Raw genomic sequence first — 27,119 nt, 5'->3', positions numbered from 1 at the left:
TTTTGTTTATAGTTTTTTTTTTTTGCTTTAATTATGCCATTGTGCTTTTTTTAGAACTAACAAAAGATTTATGAAATGAGATAAGTCAATATTTTTGGTTTTTGCTAGAATCATTCGAAACTAATAATAATTGCCTAAATATTTTTGGTGATCATGTTTGAGTAATTTAGTTGCCTTAATATTCAGTATGTACATTTATCGTAATAATTATTATAGTTTAGGAAGGTACTTTGAGTACATAATAATCATGTAGTCATCTCTCTATATTATCATCCATAGTTCTTCATGTTTTTTTCAGACTAGTCCACACAAACTCAGTCCCACCGATATATCCACCTCTAATGACAAGTGACGTTCAAGTTCAATGCGTGTCCGTTGACCATCCAATTTTTAGTTTTTTTTACACCTCTTATCTTTCTTATCTTCCTTATCTTTACATTAACTATTATTCATCCTATCACATCGCTCCTTTAAAATTTTCATGACTTTGTTTTGCCTTATACTTTTCAGCATTTTACTATTGTCTCCTACCATTCGAGGGGACATATCCTGACACTCATAATCTTTGAAATTTCCTCATAAAAGATATACGAAATGAGATAAATCAATATTTTTTTGGTTTGTGATTCAATCATTCGAAACTAATAATTTTTTTAGGAAAAAAGATGGTTAGTTACATGAAATATAAGAGAAAACATGGTCACACATACCAAATATACTATTGTATCATCAACTACACGAAGTATATGTATTACATGGCCACATGCATGAACTATATGATGTTATGTGGTCAACACCATAAACATATAATCTGGTACACCGGTCGACTGACTCCGGTGAAGACTGACATTGACTCCAGCGAAGACCGACATTGACCAAAAAAAATGTATTTTTTTCTATTAAACATCAAAAATAATAAAATATTATATATAAACAATTTTAGTTTTTCATGATTAAGAAACATATTCAATTCAATATCTAAATATTTTTTATATATCTCTAATGTATTCATTCTTTTAATTAGTTAGTTTTTATTTTTAAAGCTAAATTAATGATTAAATAAAAATCATTAATAATTATTTTCAAGATATATATATATATATATATATATTTATAAATCTTTGATAATCAGATTATATAAATACTACAAATCAATAAAATCAAATTCAACTACTTTCATTAGAAAAATAATACGCAAAAGATTGAGTATATGACTCTTTACTCTAAAGTTTGCATGGTAAATGTTGTATAAAATTTTAGATACCTTTACTATAAAATTTACATACTCTTAATAACATTTAAAAAACAAAAAAATAAATTCGCAATATTTACTTCTAATATATAAAATAATTAATTGTAGCAAGATAATATATTTGATTTGAGGGTATGTTTGCAAAAGGGTATAGAATAAGAGTATTTTTGCAAATACTTTTATATTACATCTTGGAAATAATTATCAATGATTTTTATTTAACTATTAGTTTAGCTTTAAAAATAAAAATTAACTAATTATAAGAATAAATACATTAGAGATATATAAAAATATGAAGATATTGAATTGAATATGTTTTTAACCATGAAAAACCATTAATGATTTAATATAAATTTTTTTTAAAGAGAAAAAATGTTAGACTACATTTTTTAGTCAAACGCCGGAGTCAACATCGGTCTTCGCCGGTGTCAGTCGACCGGTGTACCGGATTGTATGTCTATGGTGTTGACCACATAACGTCATATAGTTCATGCATATGGCCATGTAATACATATACTTCGCGTAGTTGAAGATACAATAGTATACTTGGTATGTGTGACCATATTTTCTCTTATACTTCATGTAGATAGCCATCTTTTTTCCATTTTTTTAAGGCCGAAAACGAGTCATACATTTGCATTTTACATCTCCTATTTTACCTATGACATAGAAAAACAGAACTGAATAACTAAAGTTAACCTACAACAGTTGAGATAGTGTATCTTGTTTTTAGTTTCATCTCTCACACGATTGTTGTCTCAAGTGTTAGACACGACACAGTGATGGAAAAGCTGAATCCTCTTCATCAATCTCAGGCAAACATTGAAAAATCCCTTTTTAAGATTTCTACTCGGTTGGATCTTTTGGTCGCAGGACTCGACCGGTGGGAATCCGTGTTTGAAGGGCAATATTCTTCGGTTCTTGGACGTAGAGGGCTCATGTCACAAGACCAGAACCATAACATCCATTGTGACAATCCGTCCCGCGGACCCCACTAATCCCCCGCTAGCTGCCACAACAGACCGTCTGTGGATCCGGCTAGCCCCCGCTAGCCGTCAGGTCAATTGGTGGCAACTTGTCATGTGGGAAGGTTGTTAAAGGGTGGGGACCAGGGTTCGAGGAACGCCTGGCGCACCAATAACCTACTGGTGGATTGGGATATCCACAGTGATAGGTTAGGATCGATGCCCTGCAGGGCCAGCTTGGGGTCCGTTGGGGCAGCTAGCAGTGAGGCTAGTGGGGTCCACGGGACGAGTTGTTACATCCATGGTAGGATCGTCTCTGGACACCTTCTTACCAGTGCCCAGAAGAGGAGGTTTAATGTGATCGTTGGTGGCCCGGTTCCCACGTACGCTCGGGCAGGTTGGTGCAGACTCGAGTCGAACCGTGTTCCCGGCTCCGTGGCGACAAAGTACTCTATGTCCTTCGCAGAAACGGATACCTTATACTTCGTAAAGCCCCGTGATGACTTACTAATCGTAACCATGGTCCTTATCAATTGCAAAGTGTTTCGATTCTTGGTTGACACGGGAAGTTTAGTGGACCTCATATTCCCTGGGAACTTTCGGCGCATGGGGTTTAGAGAGAAAAACGTCATGGGAGCCCCAGTTCCCTTGACCACTTTTGCGGGTGATACCTCAGTCGCTCGGGATCATTAGGCTTCATCGTTCTTGATATTCCTTCAGCGTATAGTGTTCCTCGGGACATCCTGGATAAACCGGGTGAAAGCAATCTCTTGGATGTATCATCAATGCGTTAAGTTCCCAACTGAGGAGGGGGTGGTGACCATCAGAGGAGATCAGGAAACCGCTCGATCCTGCTACTTGACGAGTTATCGGTTGATGGATCAGTTCCAGATTGAGGTTTCCCCGAGGGGAGAGCTTCTCATCTACCTTAATGGACAAAAACAAGCAGGAATAGTCAAAGTTTAAATCGACCCTAAAAACCCTAAACAGAAGGTCATGGTCGGTTTGTTCCTATTCGCAGAAGTCCGGGAGAAGATCTGACGTTTTTGGCGAGGAACATGGCGACGTTTGCATGGTCTCTTGAGGATATGCCAAGAATAAATACAGGGATTATCTCTCTTGAGTTACAGGTGGATCCGAGCGTCAAACCTATTAAGTAGAAAAGAAGAAGGCTAGGTCCTGATCGAGCCAAAGTAGTACACGACGAGGTCAAATACCCAGACTGGCTTGCGAATCATGTGGTTGTCAAGAAGAAGAATAGGAAGTGGAGAGTCTGCGTAGACTTCACTGTAATCAACAAAGCCGGCCCCAAGGACGCCGAGTTACCCATTGGCAGTGGAACCAAGCCGGGTGCTTTCCTCTTCTTACTTGCAGATGTGTCCTTCTTCTCTAGAGCACTCTCTCGGTGAGCTTGGGAGGACTCACATCGGAGAGTTTGACAGGTTGCTTCCTTGGACTTTTTACCCTCAAGGGACCCATTGTTTACTAAGAGGGTCTTATTATAGATCGTTCTCAGGAATCTCTGCAAGCCGGCTCTTCTTCTCTTGGAAGATCTCATCTGCCCGTTTCGAGATAAGACCAGTTGTTGCCTTAATTTAAGTGTATCTATCTCGGGAAAAGTGAGAGGACACGACTCAAGCAGAGAATATTCTATAAGCCTGGTTCATCCTTCTCTAACAAGCGCACCGGCTCAATTTCTGCGGTTGAGGGTGAATGAATTCCGGTGGTGTTCACCCTAAAAAAACTTGGGGAAGAATTCTAGGAAGTCTTACAAGATCATGGGGTGATCCTGCGCTGCTGGAAAGAGTAACCATGTGTTACAATAGCAAATGAAGAAAAGGTGTAAGTCAAAGTGGAAGAGTTCCTAACCTGGTGATGGGGACCACTTTTGCGACAATTCTTCCTGGCAATCTCCCAACATAGCTACACTAACTAGGACAAACAACAAGTAGAGTCGCTAGTTCTCATCCTTGGTGGGAAGCCCATAAATTATCCTCCGTTTAGCATATGAATAAGAAGCAAAGATCCCGACCGAAAGGTTGCAGGATCGGATCTGAAAGAGTTCCAGTAGATCGATCATCCACAGGGTGTACCCTACCTTAGCCGCAACGGTGAGTAGGCACATGATAACCCGAAGGAGGTTCGGGGAGAGTTGCACAAACACAATTTTTAGGTGGTGATGGAGATTTCGTTATGATTGATTCTCAAAGATGAGAAGAAAGCGAGATTGATTCGAATTCGTTGGAAATTCTTTTGTTGCGGTTTGAAAATTGATTCCAAGACAAAGCGGAAAGGGCAAAGTCTCTTTCTTTAACTTAGGGTAAAACCGCCTTGAGAATCAGAGGAAGAGAAAAAGATTTTCGTCGAGGGAACGACAAGTGTCAATCCTGAGATTTTCAGGATCTATCGAAGGGACATAATGTAATTAAAGAATTCAAATAAGTGAGTTTTGCGTCCACACTTAATACTTAAGTCCCCCAAGATTGTCAGCTCGCAGGACTTGAGGTACAAATGTTGGCATCAAAACCTCTCAGCGGGTTCGGATCTCCGGTCAAGGGCCAGGTTGTTGGTCACATGTCAGCTTTTGGACACGTGTCATAAGCGGTTTGGGAGGAAAGAGAGTTTGGAGCTCACCAGGTTCGGCTCAGAGAAGATAGAGGGAGTTCGGAAAGGAGATAGAGAATCCAAGATCGAGGAGCGTGATTCTTGGCTTGGGGAGATATTCGTCAACTATGAAGATCCGACCGTTACATGCATTCATGGAGAATTTTTACATTTAATGTGTGAATTAATTGTATGTTTTAGTATAAATAGTACTGTTGTAACCTTTCTCAAGATATGCGAAAAATCTTAATAAAATACATTCTTTCCTAAGCACTTGTACTTGAGATCGGACTCGACTTCAACAACTAAAGTCATCGAGTGAGGGATCCAACACACACACATACTAATTTTTTTGGTGTGGATTCCAACGGTTAAATGTCTCCCGAATATGCTATGTGAGGCCAACTCTCAATTTAGTCTGATGTTTTAGCTTTGGGGTGTTACCGTGTTAGTACTTGAGATTATAAGTGGTAGGAGGAATAATAGCTTCCATGGGACGGATGGTTCACATGACTTGGTCTCATATGTAAGTTTAAAAGAAGTCCAGTTTTATGCTTAAGCTATGGTTGCAATTGATAGATTGATATTATAGGCTTGTAGGCTTTGGGATTACAGAACAGCATTAGACCTCATGGATCCAATTATCGTATATAACTGCCAGAAAGAGTGAAGTGGTTCGATGCATCCATCTTGGTCTTTTATGTGTTTAGAAAGATCCCGTAAACCATCCTAACTTTTGAACCATATTGATGATGCTCTCTAGTAACACTATGACTTTACCAAAACTATGACTTCACCACTGCCCAAGCGACCAGGATTTTTCGATCATACTAGACCCAAAGACTCGCTTAATTCAGATACGAGAAAGTCTGTTCCAGTATCTACTAACGATGCATCGATCACTAGTTTATATGGTCGTTAAATGTGATTATTGTAGTAGAAACTACAATTATCAAAATTCGTAAATCAGAAAAACACAAGGAAAATTATTTTTTTTGGAAAATATCTAAGAGTTTGAACCAAGAAACGAGACAAGAGAAATGAGACAAGAATTGAGAGAAAAGTAATCAGCTTTTAGCATTGATGACTCTGTAGCATTTTCACAAGAATCATGATATAAGTACAAGAAAAATATTCTAGTAGAGAATTGTATTGATTGTGTATGTATAGAGAATGTTATGTCTTCGTCCTTCATCTTGTTTTTATAGCTCAAAATCAAATTTAATGTCTCCATTTACTCCGGTGATTTGGCAATTATTGATATTTTACCTTAGTGGATTCGGTTGTTTAGAGTGCAAACATTTTCTTACTCTTTTCAGTAAGTTGTTTGGCTCACTTCAGGGTGTTGGCAGCTTGTTTGACCGCGTATCATTCACTTCTTATGATTAGAGTTTGCAGTTTGACTTCACCCCATGCTTTTCCACTTTTGTAATGACTTTTATTTGTTTATAACTTATTAGGTTTAAAGTAATAGGCTCGGATTTGCACTCCAATTGTAAACTACCCCTCCGGCCCTCTCCCATCAAATTCCTCAAGTTGGTTATTTTTAAAAATGATACTACAAAAAGTCTATTTGATAGCACATTTTAATAGCACGGTTGTGTGAACTACTATTAAAAATGAGTTTGTAATTTGGTTATTATATACTAATAGTACTTGATAAATGCTAAGATAGAATTTCAGTAAATGGGAAACTAAAATCACTTATTCCACCAAACACTTAACCAAAATTTTTCACTTTAGTCTAAACACTTCTTCATTTCCAGTAACCTTAGATTAGGTCGATGTTTTCAAAGTGTGGCACTGAAATCGTCAGTCTCTGTGAACTGACCACCCCTTTCTTCCCTGAACTCTCTTTGGTAATAAGGCCGCTTTGAGACATTGTTATGAGACTTAACAACATCGGGTAGAGAAGAACCAAATAATAGAGCAATGGAAATAGGTAAACGTTTTCCAGATGCAAATACAAATTCACAAACAAAGAAAATTGCATTTAAATGCAATAGTTAGATGCAAAAAAAAAAACAGAAAACAGAAATAAACACCATTTAGTCATACATATTTAGATACTGCATATGAATGCACCATTTAAATATATACAAACGAAAATGCCCAAAAACACTTTTCTTTAGAAAAACTCAATATGCATTTATTTCTTATTTACTTTTCAATTTATACTGGAGTTTAACTCCTACAAACATGAAATCACAAAAGTGGAAACGTGGGTTTTCTCCTAAAACTTATATAGAAGCATAACATTATTTGCTACATTGTAATAAAATGAGCGGTGGAGGTTAATTGCATATGATATCTAAATAGTTTTCATCGATGCTTTGTGTAGTCACATCAAGTGGTGGTTTGTGTTCTAACGGCGGATTCGTTGTAAAACGGATAAAGCTCGTATCTTGAACCACAGCTTGGCAAAAGAAGTCTTGCCCCAATTCTTTCCGTAGGTAACTGATTGATGGACGTTTGCAGACAACGCAAACAATCTTGTCTAGTCAAATCAGGAGTGCACTGAACAAGTCCGTACAAAGTCTGCAACGCAGTAAATTTGGCTTTTCTCGCGTCGAATTTTCGGGAACTATCCACGGCTTTGGTTGCTGCTTGGTTCAAGGTGGACAAAACCAACTCTCTGAACCTGTCTTGTTGGTCATGTGGAATATTATTGAGGTTAGACAAGGTATATCCACCATCGGTTCTAAGGGTCGAAAGAATATTCCGGTGAGAGTATCTGAGCATACACTCATCGTAATAGAGCACGGCCTCTCTCTGATTCGGACACCGAGTTAAGGATTCGTTGACTGCAAAGGCGACGCAGTTACGGCAAACTTCTGACGAGACATCTCCGCGGCATAGGAAAAGTCCGGTGACCCTGTCGGGAGCTTGACCCGCTGTGGCGTTTTGAAATCCGGTGGAGTATAAAGCGCTGCTGGAAGAGAAGGAAGTCAAAACTGTTTTGAGGTTGGTGTCGTAAGTGCTGTTCCTTGAATACGTGGTCGTGTTTGGACAAAAATAGTATAACAGAGAAAGGTTTTGCGCTGAAGCTCTGAAGCAAGTGAGAATGGATAAAAGGACAAGGAAGATGAAAGTGGCGCACGAAGACATAGTTGCGTTTTTTTGTTCTGTTGTAGATTAAACAGAGGATGCTATTGATAACCAAAAACGTTGACTAGTCAAGGTCAAAGTAAACGCAAAACTTTTTCCGAAACTTTCATATCCATTACTTTTTTATTATTTCAGTAGTTCGTTCTAGATGATACAGAAAATGAGAATTGTGCAATATCGCTATTGATATTATCAAAACAGTCCAAAATTAAACCTTGAAATCTTAATTCCTAGTTTTATAATCCTGAAAGTTAAATTTAAACCATCAATCTAAACTGAACTGCAGAAATTTTTAAAAATTCAGGATTTACATATCTAAAAATAAAAATCAGAATTAATGTGAAAATAATGAAATTCACTAAACGACATTCCACAAACTACAGTTCGATTTGGTTTTTTGTATTGAAATTTGAATGAATGGTCATGTCCAACTTGTGTGTTTCACTACTATTCCAGTTTTTTCGTTTGTGGATGATATTGAAATGAAAACTGGACTTGGGCAATATGGCGCAACGTACGTTATAAACGACTATATAACAAAGATATTTTATGTAATAACTAGATTTAATATAAGAATTGGGTAAATTTCTAAAACTTACAGAATAGTAAAAATTCAAACTTCTAACTCTTAATTTAAACCTTAACCCTATAAAGTAAAACGTAAACTTTAAATTTGAAACGAAACTGCTGAATATTATTGTGGATTATTTAAATTTCTAATTTTATAGCAAAAGAATTTTAAAATTATGGTGAAGTCTCATTGGCATAGCCGCAAACTCCGACACAAATCTCACCTCTTTTCATAGTCAATATTGACTATCTATGATCATTAATGAATCTATCTATGATCATTAGTGCCTAATGATCATCCCTTACTTGTCCAGACATTTATCGAGATTTGTCAATATATGATGTACATCAGCCACGCGGACATATCAGATGGAGATTGCATTTTCTGCCATAAACTCTATTCCACATTTTTTTTGGGTAGAATACCTGGAGGCAAAAGCCTTCCATAATTAATTATTTTTTTTTTAAATTTACAAATATATTTTTTTGAGTACGTGAAAGTCTTTGACGATCATCTCTCAAAAAAAACAAGAAAGTCTGGAGCAGAAATAAAAGCATGAAAATCTAACAGTAGTGAAAATATATAGTTCGCTAATCCGTTGACAAGACAATTAGCTTTCTTATATACATAAGAAATATAGACTATTAGTCTCTAAAAATATAACCATGGAAAGAAAAAACGTAACGGATGGCGATGGCAAAGACGATTCTGGGTTTCTAACCTTATCTTTGATGCGCGTTGATTTTGGACTCTTGTTTCTGGATTTTCGTGGATTTCAATGGATTAGTGGAGACTCTCAGATTTGCTATCAACGATGGTATCTGATTCTACTTGATTTTGGAATTAAGGATTACGATTTGGGTATCTTCTGGATTTATAGTTATTTTCGCTATCAGCGGTGTATTGGGGATTTGGGGTCGGATCTGGTCCTCTGGGGATCTTGTGGTGGTGTAGTTGGAAAAGGAATACGAATCTTTGGGTTTCACTTCTGGGGTTGATTTGATTTGCGGTTGTTATTACTCTTTGTTGATTTTGGATGGATCTGGCAACGATGTATCCGGTCTAATCAAGATGATAGCGGTGATGAGGGATTCTCTGAGTATCTCGAGAGGATCGCAGGAGATAAGGTTTTCAATGGTCGGATTGGGTTGTTATTGTTGATGATACGGGTCATGTACTTAAGGGTTCTTCGGGACAGGGGAAGAACTCATTCGATTCTCCACCATTTTTTCTCTCTTGTCCGTTTTGGCTTCATTGTACGATCTCTTAGTCTTTTTTTCGTTTCGACAATGGTTCAAAGTGTGTCGCTGGGACAGAGTCAGTTGCTGAGTGTTATGGTTCCTGCTGTCAACAAGAGGAAGGTGAAGATCCCTTTCTTTGACAACATGGCTTTGATTGAGGGTTATTCCAAGACAGTGGTTGGACGGTGCTTCAATCCTCGCCGTCAGGACATGAAGTCTCTTCTCATCATGTTCCCGCGTATCTAGCAGCTAGAAGGGAAGGTGGTTGGAGCAGACCTGGGTATGGGCAAGTTCCAGTTCGATTTCGATGAGGAGGAAGACATTGTGAAGGTGTTGAAGATGACTCTGTTCCATTTCGATAATTGGATGGTGTCGATGGTCAGATGGACACCGACGGTGGATCCTCTGTATCCTTCTTGCTTAAGGTTTTGGGTCCGCATCATGGGGGTGCCATTCCAGTTTTGGGCAGAGCCAACCTTCAGAGGGATCGCTGCGGATTTGGGTCGTGTTGAGGCAGTCGATATCGATGGAGGTCGAGTTCAAGTCACAATCAACGGTCTCAAGCCTTTGAGTTTCGAGACTGAAGTAGAGTTTTACAATGGTGAAGAGACTGTTGTCTCCCTGCGTTATGAAAGGTTGTACGGATATTGTAGGCATTGTTTCAGCCTGTGCCATGATGATGGTCATTGCCCGTTGTTGAAACCACCAGTGATCCCTGATGGTCCGGTTCTGCATCATGATGACCCTAAAGATCGTCAAGCTAAGAGCTACAGAGGGGCTGTTCTCTCGGAGGGGAGGCAGGGTGCTGGCCATGAGCGTGGGTATAAGAGTGGTCCGTAAAGTAAGCACACAGGGGAGAGCTCGCATGCGGAGGGTAAGCGGTCTTATGAGGGGCGAGGGGTCGAAGTCCAGGGCTGATTTGTCGGCGAGAGAACCGGTGGCTAAATAGAACAAGGATCATTGCCACTCAGGTGCGGTGACTAAGGATACTGCGACTCAGGAGGCTATTGAATTACCAGCGGTGATGGAAGAGGGTGAAGTTTCTGCTCCTCAGGGGGTGATTGGTGTTCCTGTCCCAAATAAGGTGGTTCGCAAAGCCTTGTTCCAGAAGGAATCTATTGAGGGGGTTGCTTCTATGGATACGAAGGAGACAAAACTTCAGGTGGAGATGCCTTTGGTGGCTGGTGAAGGCGGTCCGGTGCGATCTGGAGATCGGATTTCACCAGATATTAGGGACGAGGATGCGAGCCATGAGACTGGGTTAATTGGCGAAAGTATTGTTAATGTTGTTGCAGGGTTAGTTGGGGAATGCTCTCTGACTTCCGAGGCACTTGGTGTGCTTAGCGATCAACAGAAGGTTGATGAAGATGTGTTTGGGGGATCCGGGGGTTCGGGTCCAGCTGCTGAGACACAAGATGCAAACTTGTCAGATGATGTTGGTGTCGAGGGGATGGAACCGGATCAGCAGGTCGTGGAGGGTGACACTATGCCCAAGCAACGCAAAGGCAAGGGCACCATGGGACTTAAGGATCTGGGGTCAAAGAAGCTAAATGTGTACGTCCGCACTCCTCGCAAGCGTCCCGCTTTGAAGAGTACAGTGCCTCCTGGGGTTCCAAACAATCCTAAGCCACAAGGTGTGGAGAAGGAGGCAATGGGTGGTACTAAGCCACCGCTTCCAAAAACTGATAAATGAAGGTTCTGAGCTGGAATTGTCAGGGATTGGGTAATAAGGCAACTATTGGCTATCTCAGAGATTTGTGGAGGAAGCATCGTCCAGATTTTTTGTTCATTTCTGAGACTAGACAGTCTTTTTCTATTTTAGAACCTTTTGTTGGGAATATTGGTTATTCATATTTAAAAACAGTTGAACCAGTTGGTTGTAGTGGCGGTTTAGCCCTATTTTATAATAATATTTTTAATGTTTCAATTTTATTTGCATCCAATAGATTGATTGATGTGGAAGTTGATTTAAAAGGAACCACTATTTTTTTGTCTTTTATTTATGGTGATCCTGTTCCAAAGAATAGGGAAGCGGTATGGGAACAGTTAACAAGAATTAGTCTAAATCGGGATTCACCTTGGTTCCTAATTGGGGATTTCAATGAACTGAAAGGTAATCATGAGAAGCGAGGGGGCAAATTGCGTCATGCATCTTCATTTGTGCCTTTTAATACAATGATTCGAAATTGTGGATTACTTGAGTTTCCATTGATTGGGGATAGCCTTTCTTGGCGAGGTTGGCGGGATAAGAAGCCAATTAGGTGTAGGCTAGATAGAGCCTTAGCTAATGAGAAGTGGCATGAATTGTTTAGTAACTCTTTTACGGAGTACCTGCCGATGGTTGCATCGGATCATAAACCCATTATAGCTTCTTTGGATGATAAAGTACGTCGCGGCAAGAGTGCTTTTCGTTTTGACAGGCGTTGGTTGGATAAAGAGGGTCTGCTTGGAGCTATTGCTTCGGGTTGGGCGTCGGATTCAGGCTCTGCTTCGGGCAATGTTTTTGTTCTTGAAGTTCTTGAAGTTCTTGAAGTTCTTGAAGTTCATGATATATTTTAAGTTCTTGAAGTTCTCCAAAAGTTGCCCGTACTGTAAAGCTCTTGAACTTTCCTAAAACGTATTTTCTTTCCTTTTTGGTCCAAATAGCTATTAAACCTGTAAAACCTTGTTGAAACCTGAAATACTTGATAATAGACCTTTTATACCTAAAATCTCATCAAACTCTTCCTAAATGCATATGAAAACTATAGCTAATATGAGTAAAATAATGATGTTATCATTATGCATAGGTAAATGCAAAGCAATCTGAGACATATCCCAGCCTAGCCCATCTATCCATAAATATCATGCCAACATGAACTCATTGTCAGGACCAAGTCCACCCATACTTCTCTCTGCTAGTGTATCCCTCGATAACCATCTATCTGCCCAAAATCATATAGTTCTCCCATCACTAACCACCCAACTATGTCCTGGCCCAATAACCTCTCTCAAACCATCCCCCACACTCCTCCATATTGAAGAAAAAGTACTCTTCACAGCAATCCACGACCTGTTATGATGATAACCCACTTTCTACTTGTTTTTCACCACTCTAGCTCAGAGTTTATCTTTATTATTAATCAATTTCCAACCTACCTTTGCTATGAGTGCCATATTCATATCCTTAGATGCTCGAATACCCAAACCGCCTTCAGATATAGGTAGACACACCTTATCCCAACCGACTAAGTGTTATTTTCTTTTTTCCGTTGTACTCCCTGCTAGTTTCGATGAAACACGTTCCAAAACATTACTAAAAATCTTTTTATTTGTGCGCTTATGAAACACTAACAACCTCAGGTATTTTCCCAAATCTCTGGTAAAATTGAATCCCGCTTTCATCACTTATCAACTTCCCCAAATCTCTAGAAACGTTATGAGAGAAAAAAAAAATTTGATTTCTGTTATGCGACAAGATTCACTGTCTCCTCCAAGAACGATTCACTCCGCATCACTATTTCACTCGTCATCAAACTGACTCCCAATTCCGACCCGAGTAATTCACCTAAAACCACCATACTTTGCATCTTATTCTCACCTTCAATGAGAGAATACCCCTCCACATTCTCAATAAAACCTCTCGCTCGACCCATGTTCTCTCTCTCAACTCTGAGTCGTTTTCCTTTTGCAGACATCTCAATTTCCTTTCTTAATGGGCTAAAAACCATTCCCCCATAGGCCGATAATTTGTTGATTTTTAGGCCTAGATCCATTAGTTTGTTTTGATCCATTAGGCAGGCCAATGCTCCTCTCTTGGGCCTCAAAACGTGTGATCCCTTTATCCTTCTTCAAACTCAATCCCACTAAACCAGATTTTGCTTGTGTGATACTCTTTCCAATCTCTACATGATTCGATATACACTTGTTCTCCTTATTCTCCTTATTCTCCTCTGATATATTTGACCCTTCCATTATCGCCTCAATTATTGAATCTTTGATAAAGTTGCCAAATCTTTTTGAGACCGTAATATTGGCTGCATCAGTACGCCGCAAAGGATCCTGAATATTCTTTCCCAAATTAAGACCGCCCCACTAGCTGAGGGCACAACCTTACTCGTCGCCATCTCAGACCGCTGGCCAGATCTCCTAACCAATGTAAAGCCATAATCGATCTGCTTACAATTCTCCATCCTCGTACCCTCTGGTACAACCATTGGCACCAGAGCCACAACTCCCCCGTGACAACTTTCTCTGTTATGACTTTCAGAAAAGCGTGTACCATATGACCATAAATTCCACATCCTGAGCAAATATTGGATAGTCCCTCATAAGTCACAAAATAACGGTCTCCATTAATCATAATCATGCCCTTAAGTGGTTTCTGTAAATTCACTTTCCCACAAACCCTTGCAAATCTTGCTCTCTCAAAATTCAAGGTAATTAAATCCACTATGATTGGATTCCCCAATCCTTGAGCAATCCATATCAAATTTGACTTATGACAGAAATTCACCGGGATATAAGACACCTTAATTCACACCGGCGTTGTCACAATCTCATCCCGTAAGGGATCAAACTCCGGTGACCAATCATGCACCATAAGATAACTCCCAAATATCCTCCACGGTCCACCAGTTAGCAGCCATATACTCATCCTCAACCTCAAAACGAATCATGAAAAACTGATGCAGAAGATCTAAGACATACATCTCACCGCGCGGCTTCCATAGCTCCCTCAACTTCTTACTCAAAACAGATAGGGATACATGCCTGCTTAACACCTTCACAATCATGCACATTTTCCATAAACCATTTATCACATCTAACACTTCCTTTTCTATGGTAACCACCGGTTCTCCATCCTCTCCATCAGAAAACTCTAACCTTCTCCTTTCATCCACATACACCTGTCCATGATCTCTTCCGGTATCGGCATCTCTCCCGCTATACTCTATGTGAACTTCTGCACCCACATGCGAGAACCATCTTGGGATCCTCTGGAGCCCGATCTCTCACACCCACATCCATGATAGTTACGTCCTTTTCAGTTGAGCCCAAAACCCTAAAATCATCTTGCGTAGCTATGACTTAGAATTGTCTTTCTTTGTTAAACAAAGAAACTTTATGATTTCAAAATTACTCTATTCCACATTTTTGTTCTGCCATTTTTTATAGAAATTAGTTTTTCACAAAATGTGTTTTTTTCCGCAAAGAAAAAACTATTTCAAATTTTCTTAATGAAAAAATGTAAGTTTTTCAGCAATTATATATACATTACGGAAAAATATTATTCATTTTTTCTTAATAAAAAAATGTGATTATTCTTGCAAAAGTCAGAAGTGGAAACGGAAACATTTATGCGATGAAAGAAATGTGATAAATTATATAGAGCCCATATTTACTATGTGCATACAATAACTTTTTTTTAGTGTATACACAATAACACTTTTTACTTTTATATAAACTATTCGATCAATTGTAAAACCATATCAAACATTCAAAACTTATAAAAAAATTAAAAGAATTGTCTCTAGCTTCTTCCTTTTTTATTTTAGTATCCCAAAATTCTGCGGATATAAATTTTTTCTTTACTTATATTATTAATATTATTAGCACAATCATATTATGATACGACTAAATATATATGTAACATTTACTCTATTATAATGACCGGAATACCCATATATGTAATAATTTATTATTTTGTAATGGCTGTTTAGGCACCATTATTCTCTTAATATTACAGTGGACGGTTTATCAGCTTGTTGATAATTTACCGGCATTATATCATGGTTGATTGGGAGATACTTTAAAAGCTTTAAAATTTATTTAAAGACTTAAAAGTTAAAATTTTACCAATTATGTTTTTGTTGTTTTGTTATTTTTAACAGTTTTTAAAGTCTAACTGCCCATTTTTATAGTTTGTACGTGCAATTTTTTAAAATATCAAATGTGAGACTTTTTTGGTTGTAAAAAATAAATAATAATAAAATTGTAGTTACTTTTATCTTTCTTATTTTCCATGGTGATTGAATATTTGTTTTCAATCTATGTATAATTTCTCACAAATACATTTTGATTCATTAAAAATAAATTTTTTATTTCTGTTGAGATCTATTTTTCATAATTATTTTTATATCAAGAACTATTATAACCCATAATTAATTATGTCATATCTTTATATTTTTTATTTGTTAAAAATATTTATTTATTCATTTTAATGAGTTTTTGTATTTTTTTAAATTTTTTCTTTTTATAAAATTTACTATGTTGCCACATAACTTTATTTTTTGCACAATTTATATTTATGAAAACATCGAATAAATAACAGTTGGCGCATCTTGGTAGTCCTATGGCTCTTGAGGATCAACTTGAAAAAAATTTTGGGGGTCATCCTAATGACTACAGCCGCGTTGTCGATCAACTCGAAGGTAGTGAACCCTGTCTTTCTCTTATTGAGGTGATAGAAAAAATAATTCATCAAGAGAACAAGTTGAAGACACTGCTGACCACGTCTTCATCGCTTCCTATGTCTGCCAATACGGTTCAGTACCGTGGCAGAGGCAACAATCGGAGTTAGTCCCGACCATCCTCTCGACAAAACCAAACGTTGCAGCAACAGCAGTTTCAGCCACGTTCGTCTACTCAATCCGGTGGTGGATATCAAGGCCGGTACCAGCTCTGCGGTGTCCATGTCCATAGTGCTAAACACTGTTTGTAGTTGCAACTCTCGGCTGCTCAGTACAATCCTTGGTCTGCGCCTTCTATGGCACCTGTTCCTTGGCAACCTAGGGCTACTATGGTTGCTGCTTCCACTGCTAACAATCTGTGGCTTCTTCACTCGGGTGCAACACATCATCTCACAACAGACATGAACAATCTCTCTCTCCATAAGCTCTACAACGTGAGTGAAGAGGTTACTATTGCCTATGGCTCCAGACTTAACATCTCGCATACTGGTTCCACTTCCCTCTTCACTCCTTCTAAAAACCTACTTTTAAAAGATGTTCTCTATGTCTCCAATATTGCCAAAAATCTTATCTCTATTTATCGTTTGTGCAATGCTAACCAAGTGTCAGTGGAATTCTTTCCGGCTTATTTTTAGGTAAAAGATCTCAGAACGGGGTTTCGGTTACTCCAAAGGAAAACTAAAAATGAGCTGTATGAGTGGCCAATTCAGAATCACACACCCATCTCGTTCTTTGCTTCCCCATCACCAGAAGCTTCTCTTCTTTCATGGCATTCTCGACTTAGTCATCCATCACCGCATATTTTACAATCTCTTGTTTCAATTTTCTTTACCATGTTTTGGTTCTCCAAATAAAGATTTTCCTTGTTCACATTGCCTTATCAATAAGAGTCACAAACTGCCTTTCTATAGAAACACTATCAATTCCACAAAACCACTTTAACATCTTTATTCTGATGTCTGGATGTCTCCTTTTGTTTCACATGACAAGTATTATTTGGTATTAGTCGATAATTTCACATGGTACACCTAGATGTATCCCTTAAAACAAAAATAGCAAGTGAAGAAAACGTTTATTGCGTTCAAGGCCTTGGTTGAAAACCGATTTCAAAGCAAGATTGGGACATTGTACTCCGGTGATGGTGGTGAGTTTGTCGCCTTACGACTGTACTTAGTAGCTCATGAGATATCACATCTCACAACGCCGCCACACACACCTGAACATAACAGCGTTTCTGAGCGTAAACACCACCACATCGTCAGACGGGTCTCACGCTCCTCCATCAAGCTTTGGTCCCGAAAGCATATTGGCCATATGCGTTTGCTACGGTGGTGTACCTAATCAATCAAATGCCAATTCTGGTCCTTGATAATGTCTCTCCTTATGCAAAGCTGTTTCAACAACCACCAAACTATCTCAAACCTCGGGTGTTTAGTAGTTTGTGTTGTTTTCCTTGGCCCTGCCCCTACAACACTCACAAGATTCAGGACCGTTCTCTTCTTTGTGTTTTCATGGGCTATTCTCTCACTCAGAGTGCCTATCTCTGTCTTGAAATTGCTACTAAGCGCCTCTACACATCTCGCCATGTCCAATCTGTTGAATCGAGTTTTCCTTTGCTACCTTCACTTCCAAGTCATCTCCTATTTCCATTCCCAATTCGTCCTCTCTTATCTCTAATGCTCTTGCACATCAAATCCCCATCTGCTCTTCGTCACTCGTACACGCTCAGAACCCGGTCATGGTTCTTCCCTCTCCGTCATCTGAGTCTCTCAACGCCAACTCTGTCTCCCGAAAGTCACGTTGGGAGAGATAATGAAGATTCAGGACAAATGGGCCGGACTGAACAAACAGTCCCACTAAGTGGCTCACCTGCACAATTGAGCCCAACAACCTCATCTTCCTCTTCACCCCCTTCTACAACCGCGACATCTCCGCAACCTCAACCACAATTGGAATTCAATCCGCAACCCAATCCACCTCCACAATCAGTCCCCCAACATTCACCGGTACACGCACCTCCACCACCACCTGTTAACCATCATTCCATGCAGGCTCGACACAAAAATAATATCCACAAACCTAAAACCCGTTTTACCCTGTCAGCCATAACCACCAAAAATTCCATCCCTACAACCATAAACCAGGCTATGCGAGATGAGAAGTGGAGACATGACATGGGAGAAGAGATCAATGCTTAAATCCGCAGTCATACGTTTAACTTGGTTCCACCAAAACCGGGTCATAATGTTATTCCCACAAAGTGGATTTATACACTTAAGTACTTACTCGATGTTTCTCTTGACATGTACAAAGCAAGGTTGGTTGCACACGGTTTTAACCAACAATATGGCCTGGATTACTCAGGACGTTCAGTCCAGTGGTGAAGTCTGTCATGATTCGCAGTGTCTTGCAACTGGCGGTCAATAACTCTTGGTCGATCAAGCAGCTTGATGTGAACAACGCCTTTCTTCATGGCATGCTCAACGAAGAAGTTTATGTCACGCAACCACCAGGTTTTTATTGATAAAGATCGTCCTCACCATGTTTGCCGACTCAATAAGGTCTTGTATGCCCTCAAACAGGCACCGCGAGCCTGGTATCAAAAACTAAAAACATATCTGCTACGTATGGGTTTTAGGAACTCGCTAGCCGACACTTCTGTCTTCATCTATGAACGAGGTACTGATGTTATCTATACACTGGTTTATGTCGAAGATAACATTTTCACCGGTAACCATACTGATCTCATTCACGGCTTCATTGATGCCCTTGCTCGTCGGTCCTCTCTGAAATCACCAACGGACCTCCGTTATTTCCTTGGCATTGAAGCTACTCGTACATCGCAAAGTTGACATCTCATGCAAAAGAAGTACATCATTGACCTCCTCGCTAAACCAAATATGTTGAATTCCAAGCCCGTCACTACGCCGTTATCCCCTCATCCGCCGTTAACACCTACTTCTGGGGAGCTTTTCGATAATCCAGCTCAGTATCGCATAGTTGTTGGCAGTCTTCAATACTTGTCATTCATGCTGCCTGATCTTGCCTTTGTGGTTAACCGTTTATCTCAGTTCATGCATTCTCCCACTGTTCTACACTGGCAGGCTGCCAAGCGCGTGCTACGCTATCTCGCCGGTATAGTTTCACATGACCTACTACTCCGTCCACGTACTCCTCTGATGTTACATGCATACTCCGATGCAACTTGGGGTGGTGGCTAGATGGATATGGTATCTACGAATGCATATGTTATTTACCTCGGCACCACTCCTATTGCATGGTCTTCCAAGAAACAGAGCGGGGTTACTCGCTCTTCAATAGAATCCGAATATCCAGCTATTGCTAATGCCACTTCAGAACTTATGTGGATCTGCTCCTTACTCACTGAACTTGGAGTCCGCTTGCCAACAGCTCCAGTGGTCTACTTCGACAACATGGGTGCTACTTACCTTTATGAAAATCCAGTGTTACGTTCACTCACGCATGAAGCACATTGCCATTGATTTTCATTTTGTTCGGGAACAAGTCCAGTCGGGAGCATTACGGGTGGTTCATATTTCTACAGATGATCAGTTAGCGGATGCGTTGACGAAGCTACTTCCACATCTGCGGTTCATCTATCTATTTAATAAGATTGGAGTGACTCAAGCTCCTCTATTTTGAGGAGTTGTATAGGATATAAATGAAAATGATAACATAGTAAATAATTATCTATTGTAAACATTATATATAATGTAACCCTATTATTTAATAGAATCATTCAACCTCCTATTCTATATCATGAATCATAGCAAAGCTGTGATGAAATGGAGAAAGGAATCTATGAGAGAACATGTCAGACATTAAACCAACGACAAAAACCGAGAAAAGAGGCCAAACCCGAAATACCAAGATTGATAAGTCTTCGGCCAACAATTTTTTTTTTTTTTTTGTGTGTGCCGGCGAATAAGATTGGACGTGCTCTATTTCCTCCTTTCTACGACGGCAATATCTCCTGTTTCAATTATTGTCCTTTCTGTAATTTGCCTACATGTATGTAGGAACTCGAACTTGTAGTTCCAAATGTCCTAGTTAAGTGTTGATTGTTTGTAAAAGATATAGAAAACACTTGAATATAAAGAATAACTCTCTTTATATATGTTTAGAAAATCTTCTCTCAAAACTAAACACTTCTTGAGCTCTCTCTTAATCTCATATCAATGTTACAACTCAACACTTGATATATATAGAGGCTTCTTATTCCTATTCCTATTAAGACTTAGAACTAAATAACTCCTATTTCTATTTGAACATATCTTGAGTCTCTCTCTTGTCCTTATCTCTCATTTATAAGGATATCTTGGACTCCAAGATTCAAAGCTTATCCAACAGTTTGTGCACATGAGACATGATTGGTTTGTTTATATATTTGGTTATGCATCTAGGTGCTTCATTTGAATGCATTTTATCTTTTTGCTTTGTTTATATGTATGTACTAGGTAACAACCCGCACTATATGAGGGATAAATCTATGCATATAAAATCAGAGTTATGAGTAAATTTATTTTTTAGGATCTAAAATTTGTTTGTGTGAAAACAAAATATATAACCCGTGAGAGTATGTTTAAATTAAAATATTATGTATCAACTGATCATATAATCCGCTCTTTCTTCAATCTATGCAAGATTTTTCATTTTGTTTAAATTTTCTTTTATTTTGTGTAAAAATATGTTTCACCCGTGAAATATTATACCAATGGTATTAAATAAGTCAACTGTCTATAATAATGATTATTGCGATAATTTTATTTTAGAAACTTTAAATATGTGAATAGTAATCAATTTTTTTCAATAGGTGAATAATTTCGGGTTTTGAAAACATTTTAATCTAATAATTTTATATTTTAATAATTAAATATATTATAAAATGATTAAAATAAATTTTAAAATTGAAATGTTTGATTTTTTATAATAATTTGAAAAGAAATATTCATGAATCATTCAATAGCAATTATGTGTAAATATCTATAAAAATGAGGGTAATAAATTCACCAGTGTTTCGAGCTCTCTAACGATAACACATCAGCAGTTTCTTGAGAATGCTTCTCTATTAATATATAGGAGATATGCATCTGCATCTAAATGTATATCATATCAAAATGATTAAAATGGACATGCCTCCATCTTAATGATATTTTTATGATCTTAATTTAATTTACAACTAAATAATTTTAACGAAAACTAATCGCAATTTTAGGTTTTGACGGAAAGCGGTATTCCAATATTGTTTTACCAAAATTGTGAATTCACATTTTGACAGATTTAAACGCAATTCCACAATTTTTTTGTTGTTTTGGTGAAAGACGGTATTCTACATTATTCTTCCCTATTTGTTTATTATATGTTTTTGGCTAAAAAATGCAGTCGACATTTCTTTTGTTTCGATGGGAAAACAGTATTTTGCGATTTTTGTGAGAAAAACAAAATTCCGCGATTTTGGTTTTTGACAGAAAAAAATCAATTATTTGTGGCTTTTAGCGAAAATGATATAATTAACCTGCTTTATGATCTCAATTTAACATTTTGTAACATAAAAAGAAAACCCAACACGTAAATAGACTCGTACGCTGCATCACGACACACAGAAGTCTCGGCTCAAGCATCTGGCTTGTAGGAGAAACCATTGACAGTGAGACCTCCATCAACACAAATGGTCTGTCCAGTAATATACGACGCTGCAGGTAGACACAGAAAAGCCACAAGTGACGCAACCTCTTTAGGCTCTCCGGCGCGACCAAGTGGAGTTCTACTAACTAAATTCTTCTCGTAACCGGCGTCTTCAAAAAACTGATTTTTTTTCACAAGATTTGTAAGTAATAAGAATGAAAAGTGTATGATGTTAACTGGAAGTTAAAAACAAAATTTAAAAAAAATGCTGGAGAGAGTTTCATTAATTACTGGTTCAGCCATAACAGTGTGGATAAAATTAGGAGCAACGGAATTGGTTCTGATGCCATCTCTTGCCCATTCACATGCCAAATTTTTTGCTAGTTGATTCAAAGCAGCTGCACATACAGACAACGAAAAAGATAAACCACGTACGAGACATCTATTAGGAATCCCAAAGAAAATTAGACCTTTATTGAAATGAGTGTAAGTCTATAGTGATCCATTAGTATAATTAAATAGCTTAACTGGTCTTGCTTACGTACCAATCGATACTTCTGTCTAAATTTGACACTGTATTCGTTTGACACTAAGATCATATATATATATATGTTGAGTTGTATTTGTGTTTTCTGGGTTATGAATATAATTTTAAATGATTAGAATTAGTATAATTTTGCAATTCCTATTTTTTTTTTTTTTGAGTAAATACGTAGTTTAATTTTTTTTTTAATATAATTTAAACAATTTTTCTTGTTCATATACGTAGTAGAAAGATTTTTAAAGTTAGAATTAATTTTTTTTTTAGAATTATATAAGAAGATATCAATAATAGTGCATCTAGTATAATAAAAATTCTCTCTATTGATTGATAGTCAGTGTATGTACCTTTAGTTAAACTATAGATGGATCCACACTCCATTGATACAACCCCTGCAACTGAGGAAATAAAGATGATGCTTCCAAATTTAGAAGCTTTAAGGAGAGGATGTGAAAGTTGGCTAAGATGATAAGCAGATTCCAAGTTTGTTGACATATGGATGGAGAAATCGTGTGACACATATTCAATTGTTGGCTTTGTACGAACCATGCCAACGTTGTTAACCTATGTTGAACGAAGATAAATCAATATGTACTTAGTATGTATATTTCCTATACGAGAATATGCTTAGTTTCTTTAAGGTAAGATTAACTCACAAGAATGTTCAGCTTGCCATCAAACGTCTTTGAGACGGTTTGCATAAGTGTTTCCCTTTCAGAACGAGAGGATACATCACAGATTGAACCGCTGACTTGAAACCCTTTCTTTTTCCATTCGCTTAAACTTTGATTGAGGATTGTTTCAGATATATCGCATACATAGATTCTAGCTCCAAGACCAGCTAGCTCCTCTACGATAGCATGCCTACATCATTCCCAAAAAAAAAAAAAGGTATATATAATAACATCTTAATAAAATCCAGAACAATGGGTCACAAATATGATTTAGCTCGAGATTAGAAAGACCAACCCAATTCCGATGCCTCCACCAGTTACAAGAGCAGTCATACCTTGAAGACTCCATCTTTTATCCATTTTTTGTGTGTGTGCCTATGAGTATCAATGACTAGAGATATACCACATGTTATATAGAGACAAATAAAATAATATAATACTAGCTGGTGACCCTTCGGAGAGCGGAGACATGATGCGGCAATAAAAGAAAAATGTCAATGACGCAAAGTAAAAAGAAATTATATCAAAAGGAAAAAAAATTGAAATTTGGTAACGATAAATCAAGTAAATTATTTACACAAAAAAAAATAGTATTCTGATTTATATTCGTAAAAATGGTTCAAAATAAATGAATTTCTTGTCTGTGTTATAATATTTTTATGTGAATGTCGAATTGCTATATGAATGATTTGAGTGTTAAATGTTTGTTATGTTATTGCTTTTCTTGTACATTACTATCATCTACGTACGTAATAAATAATACTCCCTCTGTATCATAATAGATGATATTTTAGGATTTTTACATGAATCAAGAAAAACATTTATTATTTAACAATAAGTGTATTATCTATTTATAATAATATATTTTTATAATTATTAACCAATAGTATTTCATCAAACTCTTAAATTTCCATTTAATGATTCTTGAACTTTACAATTTCTTAGCATTAATTGATAAAAGTATACAGAAAATCATCTATTCTGATACAAAATAAAATCCTACAACATCATCTATTCTGATACAGAGGGAGTATTAATTATGTATGTAATAAATCATATTAGTTATTCCCTTCTTTAGTTCCTTCACTACAAAATATACGGCTTCTTACGTCACTTTTTTCAATATCTCACGTCGGTAATAAACCGACTTAAATATATACACGTCGGTTACGAAAGCGATGTAACTTTCATTGACGTAAAATTTTTTTATGTCGGATTTAAAACCGTCGTTATGTTTAGCGACGAAAATTTAGCGTCAGTTGTTGAAATAGTAACGTCAGTTAACATCCGACACTATCCAATCATTGATTATATACTGTTATTTATTATATTTGTATCAAATAAACATAAAATTCAATTTAAAATAAACTTTGAAACAGCAACTGATTCATATAAAATTTAAATGTAGTTTGTACATTAAAACATCAATATCATGGCTGTAAAAAAAAAAAAAATCATGGAAATACAAAATACATAACATAATTAAAACTGGAGCCTTGCTATTTGTCTGAATTCTGAAGCTTAAAAAACAGCAACACGGTGTGCAGCTCTTCCAAATTCAAACCAGAGCTCTTGTAAGATCTGAAATCAATCATAAAAACAGTCTTATAAATCATGAGCAGCTTAAGAATCAAACCAAATCCAAAATGCAATTCTGATTTCATGAGCACTTTAAGAAGTAATGATAACTTGCTCTATCATACTATTTATTGCTTTAAATGAAAACATATAGATAAAAGGACAATACTAATACATATCTCATGAAATAAACATATGCCTAAAGATTACAGAACACTTGTTGTACCTTTTTACGGAGAAGGTTGGCTTCATAGAAGTTTCACGCAGATGCAGAGACCAACGAAAATCACCATGCTACAATGTTGAACAATTCAACAACGACCATAGAAAATATAAGATCATCCCATCTCCAACACCTATATCAACCAATTTCTAGCTCAGTTCTTCATGCTAATACCATACTATATGTACCTTGGAAAACGCCACGCTTAGCCTCCCAAAGTGCATGACATATGTGTCCTGTGAGTTCATCAAACAAAAAGAACACAATATTCCCTGCCAAGCAGACTGAGGCTTCGTAAGTATGTGAATGATCTCACAAGAGTTCTCAATCAAATGCAGTTCATCAAAAAAAAAATCATAAGAGAACATTAAATACATAAAGCTTTGAAAAACAAATAAGTTCCTGACCCAGATCACATCAGCATCCTGGAGACCATAAAGGGAAGACAATGAATCACTCAATATACAAACCAATAAGTTGTGGCTTTAAGTTACCAAGAGTGTAAGAAACATACCGTGAAAACAAAGCTTTAACCTTTTCAAGAACAATCCGAAGAAAAATGATTCTTCTGCATATCATTTTCAAATAAGAACGAGTCATGAAATTAGCCTCGCCACCAGAGAAATCAACACCTTTTGTTTCAAGTCTGAAACAATGCTTATGCATTTCAACGTGAATACTCTTTAGCATCCAAAGAAATTATCACCAGCGTTAGTTGCAGCTCTACACAGCACATCAAAAGCTTTCTTGATCATTTACCAATTCTAAAACTCTCAAAGACGAGATCGATTACAGATCCTGAAGCTGCCCAAGCTTCATTCAAAGTTATCAAAATCATTGTACCATCTTTAGTTGCAGCACTAGTAGTGCACTACGCATCACATCTTCTAGCTTAGGTTCCTCAATTTACTCCTAAGTAATTAAACCAAAAAATCAGAATACATAACACAATAACGTCACGAAGAACACTTCGTAAGATCCAGAAATCAAACTCAAATGCGACTACTAGCACCATAAACAAGAACACGATTTCAGAATGTGGAGCTATTCCCAAGCACGAAACACACAAAGAGCACGATTCCAGAATCTTTTACGGAATCGTCGCCGAATTGATTCCAATTTCATCGACGAACCAAATCAAATCCCTAAATCTAACACCAAATTATATAACACTCACCGGAGACGAAGAAGAATCGCTGAAAGAGGGAAAAATGCGAGAGAGCATAGACAAGAGCCATAAACGATGTTGAGAAGACCAGTGGAGGATGAAGGGAACAAGATGACGAAAGAACGGCTTGGGCCTCCGAGTACATTGCTGGAGACGGGGGATTATAATGAATATACTACGGCGGAGGAGAGTTAGAAATTTATAACATTCCTCTTTTTACATTCATTAAAAATAATAAATTTAAAGTCGGTTTATCAAATGACGCCAAATCCTGTCTTATTAAAAAAGTTAAAGTCGGTTTAACGAGTGACGTTAATAAACCGACGTCTTCCATCCTATTTCTTGTAGTGCTTTTATAATATTAGATGTTTTCAAGTTTCTATACAAATTTTAAATTTATTTAATATTTTATATTATGATTAGTTAAACTTTTTAAAAATAAATATTTCTTAATCTGCGTAGTTTTAGTTAAAACATCATGTATTTTAAAACGGAGAGAATATATGATATAGTTGGAGTACATCTTAACTAAAAGTTAATAGGTATAAAAAGTATTATCTGACAATATTTTCCAAAACAATTAATACATAGGTTCGGTGTATATATACATAGATTAGAAGCCAAACTGGTACATAGGTTAGGTAAGTAAGTACCTGGAAAATAAAGAATAATGTAATCATTGCGGACAAATTTGCATGGGGGATTAAAGTAATAGCGAAAGAATCGAATAAGTGACAGCTTCTATTACGACTTAGACATAGATTAGTAACATGCAATGCATGCATGGTCGAGAAAAGTACAAAGGAAGACTAAAAAAAAAAAAAAAAGACTCCAATGAAAGTTGAACAAGACTCCAAGGTTCCGTGTATGAAGATACGCATCAATTTTGATAATTATTTAAATAAAAGGTATAATGAATATATATTTAGAATATTGCACGTTTTCTAAAAAAATTTAGGTGAATATTCGACTTATAGATATATTCTTTTGGTTTTAGTGGCCAAATTATTATAACATTGATTGGTTTATCTATATTTATTAAATTAGCAATAAAAATAAACAAGGTAAATAGAATAAGCACAAAAGACAAAACTAC

At 37.1% G+C, this 27,119-nt stretch overlaps 5 protein-coding genes across 13 annotated transcripts; 2 read left to right on the top strand and 3 right to left on the bottom strand.

Moving 5' to 3' along the window:
- LOC104786583 (putative cysteine-rich receptor-like protein kinase 9) lies at nucleotides 6,964-7,966 on the bottom strand. The gene has a single exon (XM_010512015.1). It carries the CDS (start codon nucleotides 7,927-7,929, stop codon nucleotides 7,168-7,170), a length of 762 nt encoding a protein of 253 aa, XP_010510317.1. The 5' UTR covers nucleotides 7,930-7,966; the 3' UTR covers nucleotides 6,964-7,167.
- LOC104789162 lies at nucleotides 11,917-12,300 on the top strand. Its single transcript, XM_010514900.1, has one exon. The coding sequence runs from the start codon at nucleotides 11,917-11,919 to the stop codon at nucleotides 12,298-12,300; it is 384 nt and encodes a 127-aa protein (XP_010513202.1).
- LOC109132841 (uncharacterized mitochondrial protein AtMg00810-like) lies at nucleotides 19,052-19,696 on the top strand. The gene is made up of 2 exons (XM_019245270.1): nucleotides 19,052-19,333; nucleotides 19,415-19,696. The coding sequence occupies exons 1-2, from the start codon at nucleotides 19,052-19,054 to the stop codon at nucleotides 19,694-19,696; spliced, it is 564 nt and encodes a 187-aa protein (XP_019100815.1).
- LOC104786582 (tropinone reductase homolog At2g30670-like) lies at nucleotides 21,735-23,422 on the bottom strand. Its single transcript, XM_010512014.2, has 5 exons — nucleotides 23,350-23,422; nucleotides 23,037-23,244; nucleotides 22,728-22,944; nucleotides 22,131-22,237; nucleotides 21,735-22,019 (listed from the first exon to the last, which is right to left on the bottom strand). Exons 1-5 carry the CDS (start codon nucleotides 23,412-23,414, stop codon nucleotides 21,828-21,830), a joined length of 789 nt encoding a protein of 262 aa, XP_010510316.1. The 5' UTR covers nucleotides 23,415-23,422; the 3' UTR covers nucleotides 21,735-21,827.
- On the bottom strand, nucleotides 24,447-26,346 carry LOC104786581. Of its 9 annotated transcripts, XR_002038000.1 has the most exons (6): nucleotides 26,033-26,334; nucleotides 25,699-25,767; nucleotides 25,370-25,578; nucleotides 25,044-25,280; nucleotides 24,859-24,926; nucleotides 24,447-24,635 (listed from the first exon to the last, which is right to left on the bottom strand). XR_002038000.1 is itself a non-coding variant. In XM_019245858.1 (3 exons), exons 1-3 carry the CDS (start codon nucleotides 26,166-26,168, stop codon nucleotides 25,018-25,020), a joined length of 312 nt encoding a protein of 103 aa, XP_019101403.1. In that variant the 5' UTR covers nucleotides 26,169-26,346; the 3' UTR covers nucleotides 24,933-25,017. The 9 variants fall into 9 exon arrangements, 2 of the variants coding, with proteins under 2 accessions (XP_019101403.1, XP_019101404.1); XR_767550.2 differs by having other exon boundaries at nucleotides 25,044-25,578; nucleotides 26,033-26,337; XR_002038002.1 differs by having other exon boundaries at nucleotides 25,044-25,139; nucleotides 25,370-25,767; nucleotides 26,033-26,336.

This window comes from Camelina sativa, chromosome 5 (assembly GCF_000633955.1).
Source record: "Camelina sativa cultivar DH55 chromosome 5, Cs, whole genome shotgun sequence".
Lineage (NCBI taxonomy): Eukaryota > Viridiplantae > Streptophyta > Magnoliopsida > Brassicales > Brassicaceae > Camelina > Camelina sativa.
Note: the sequence above shows the minus strand (reverse complement) of the source record. Positions and strands in the feature narration are given on the sequence as shown.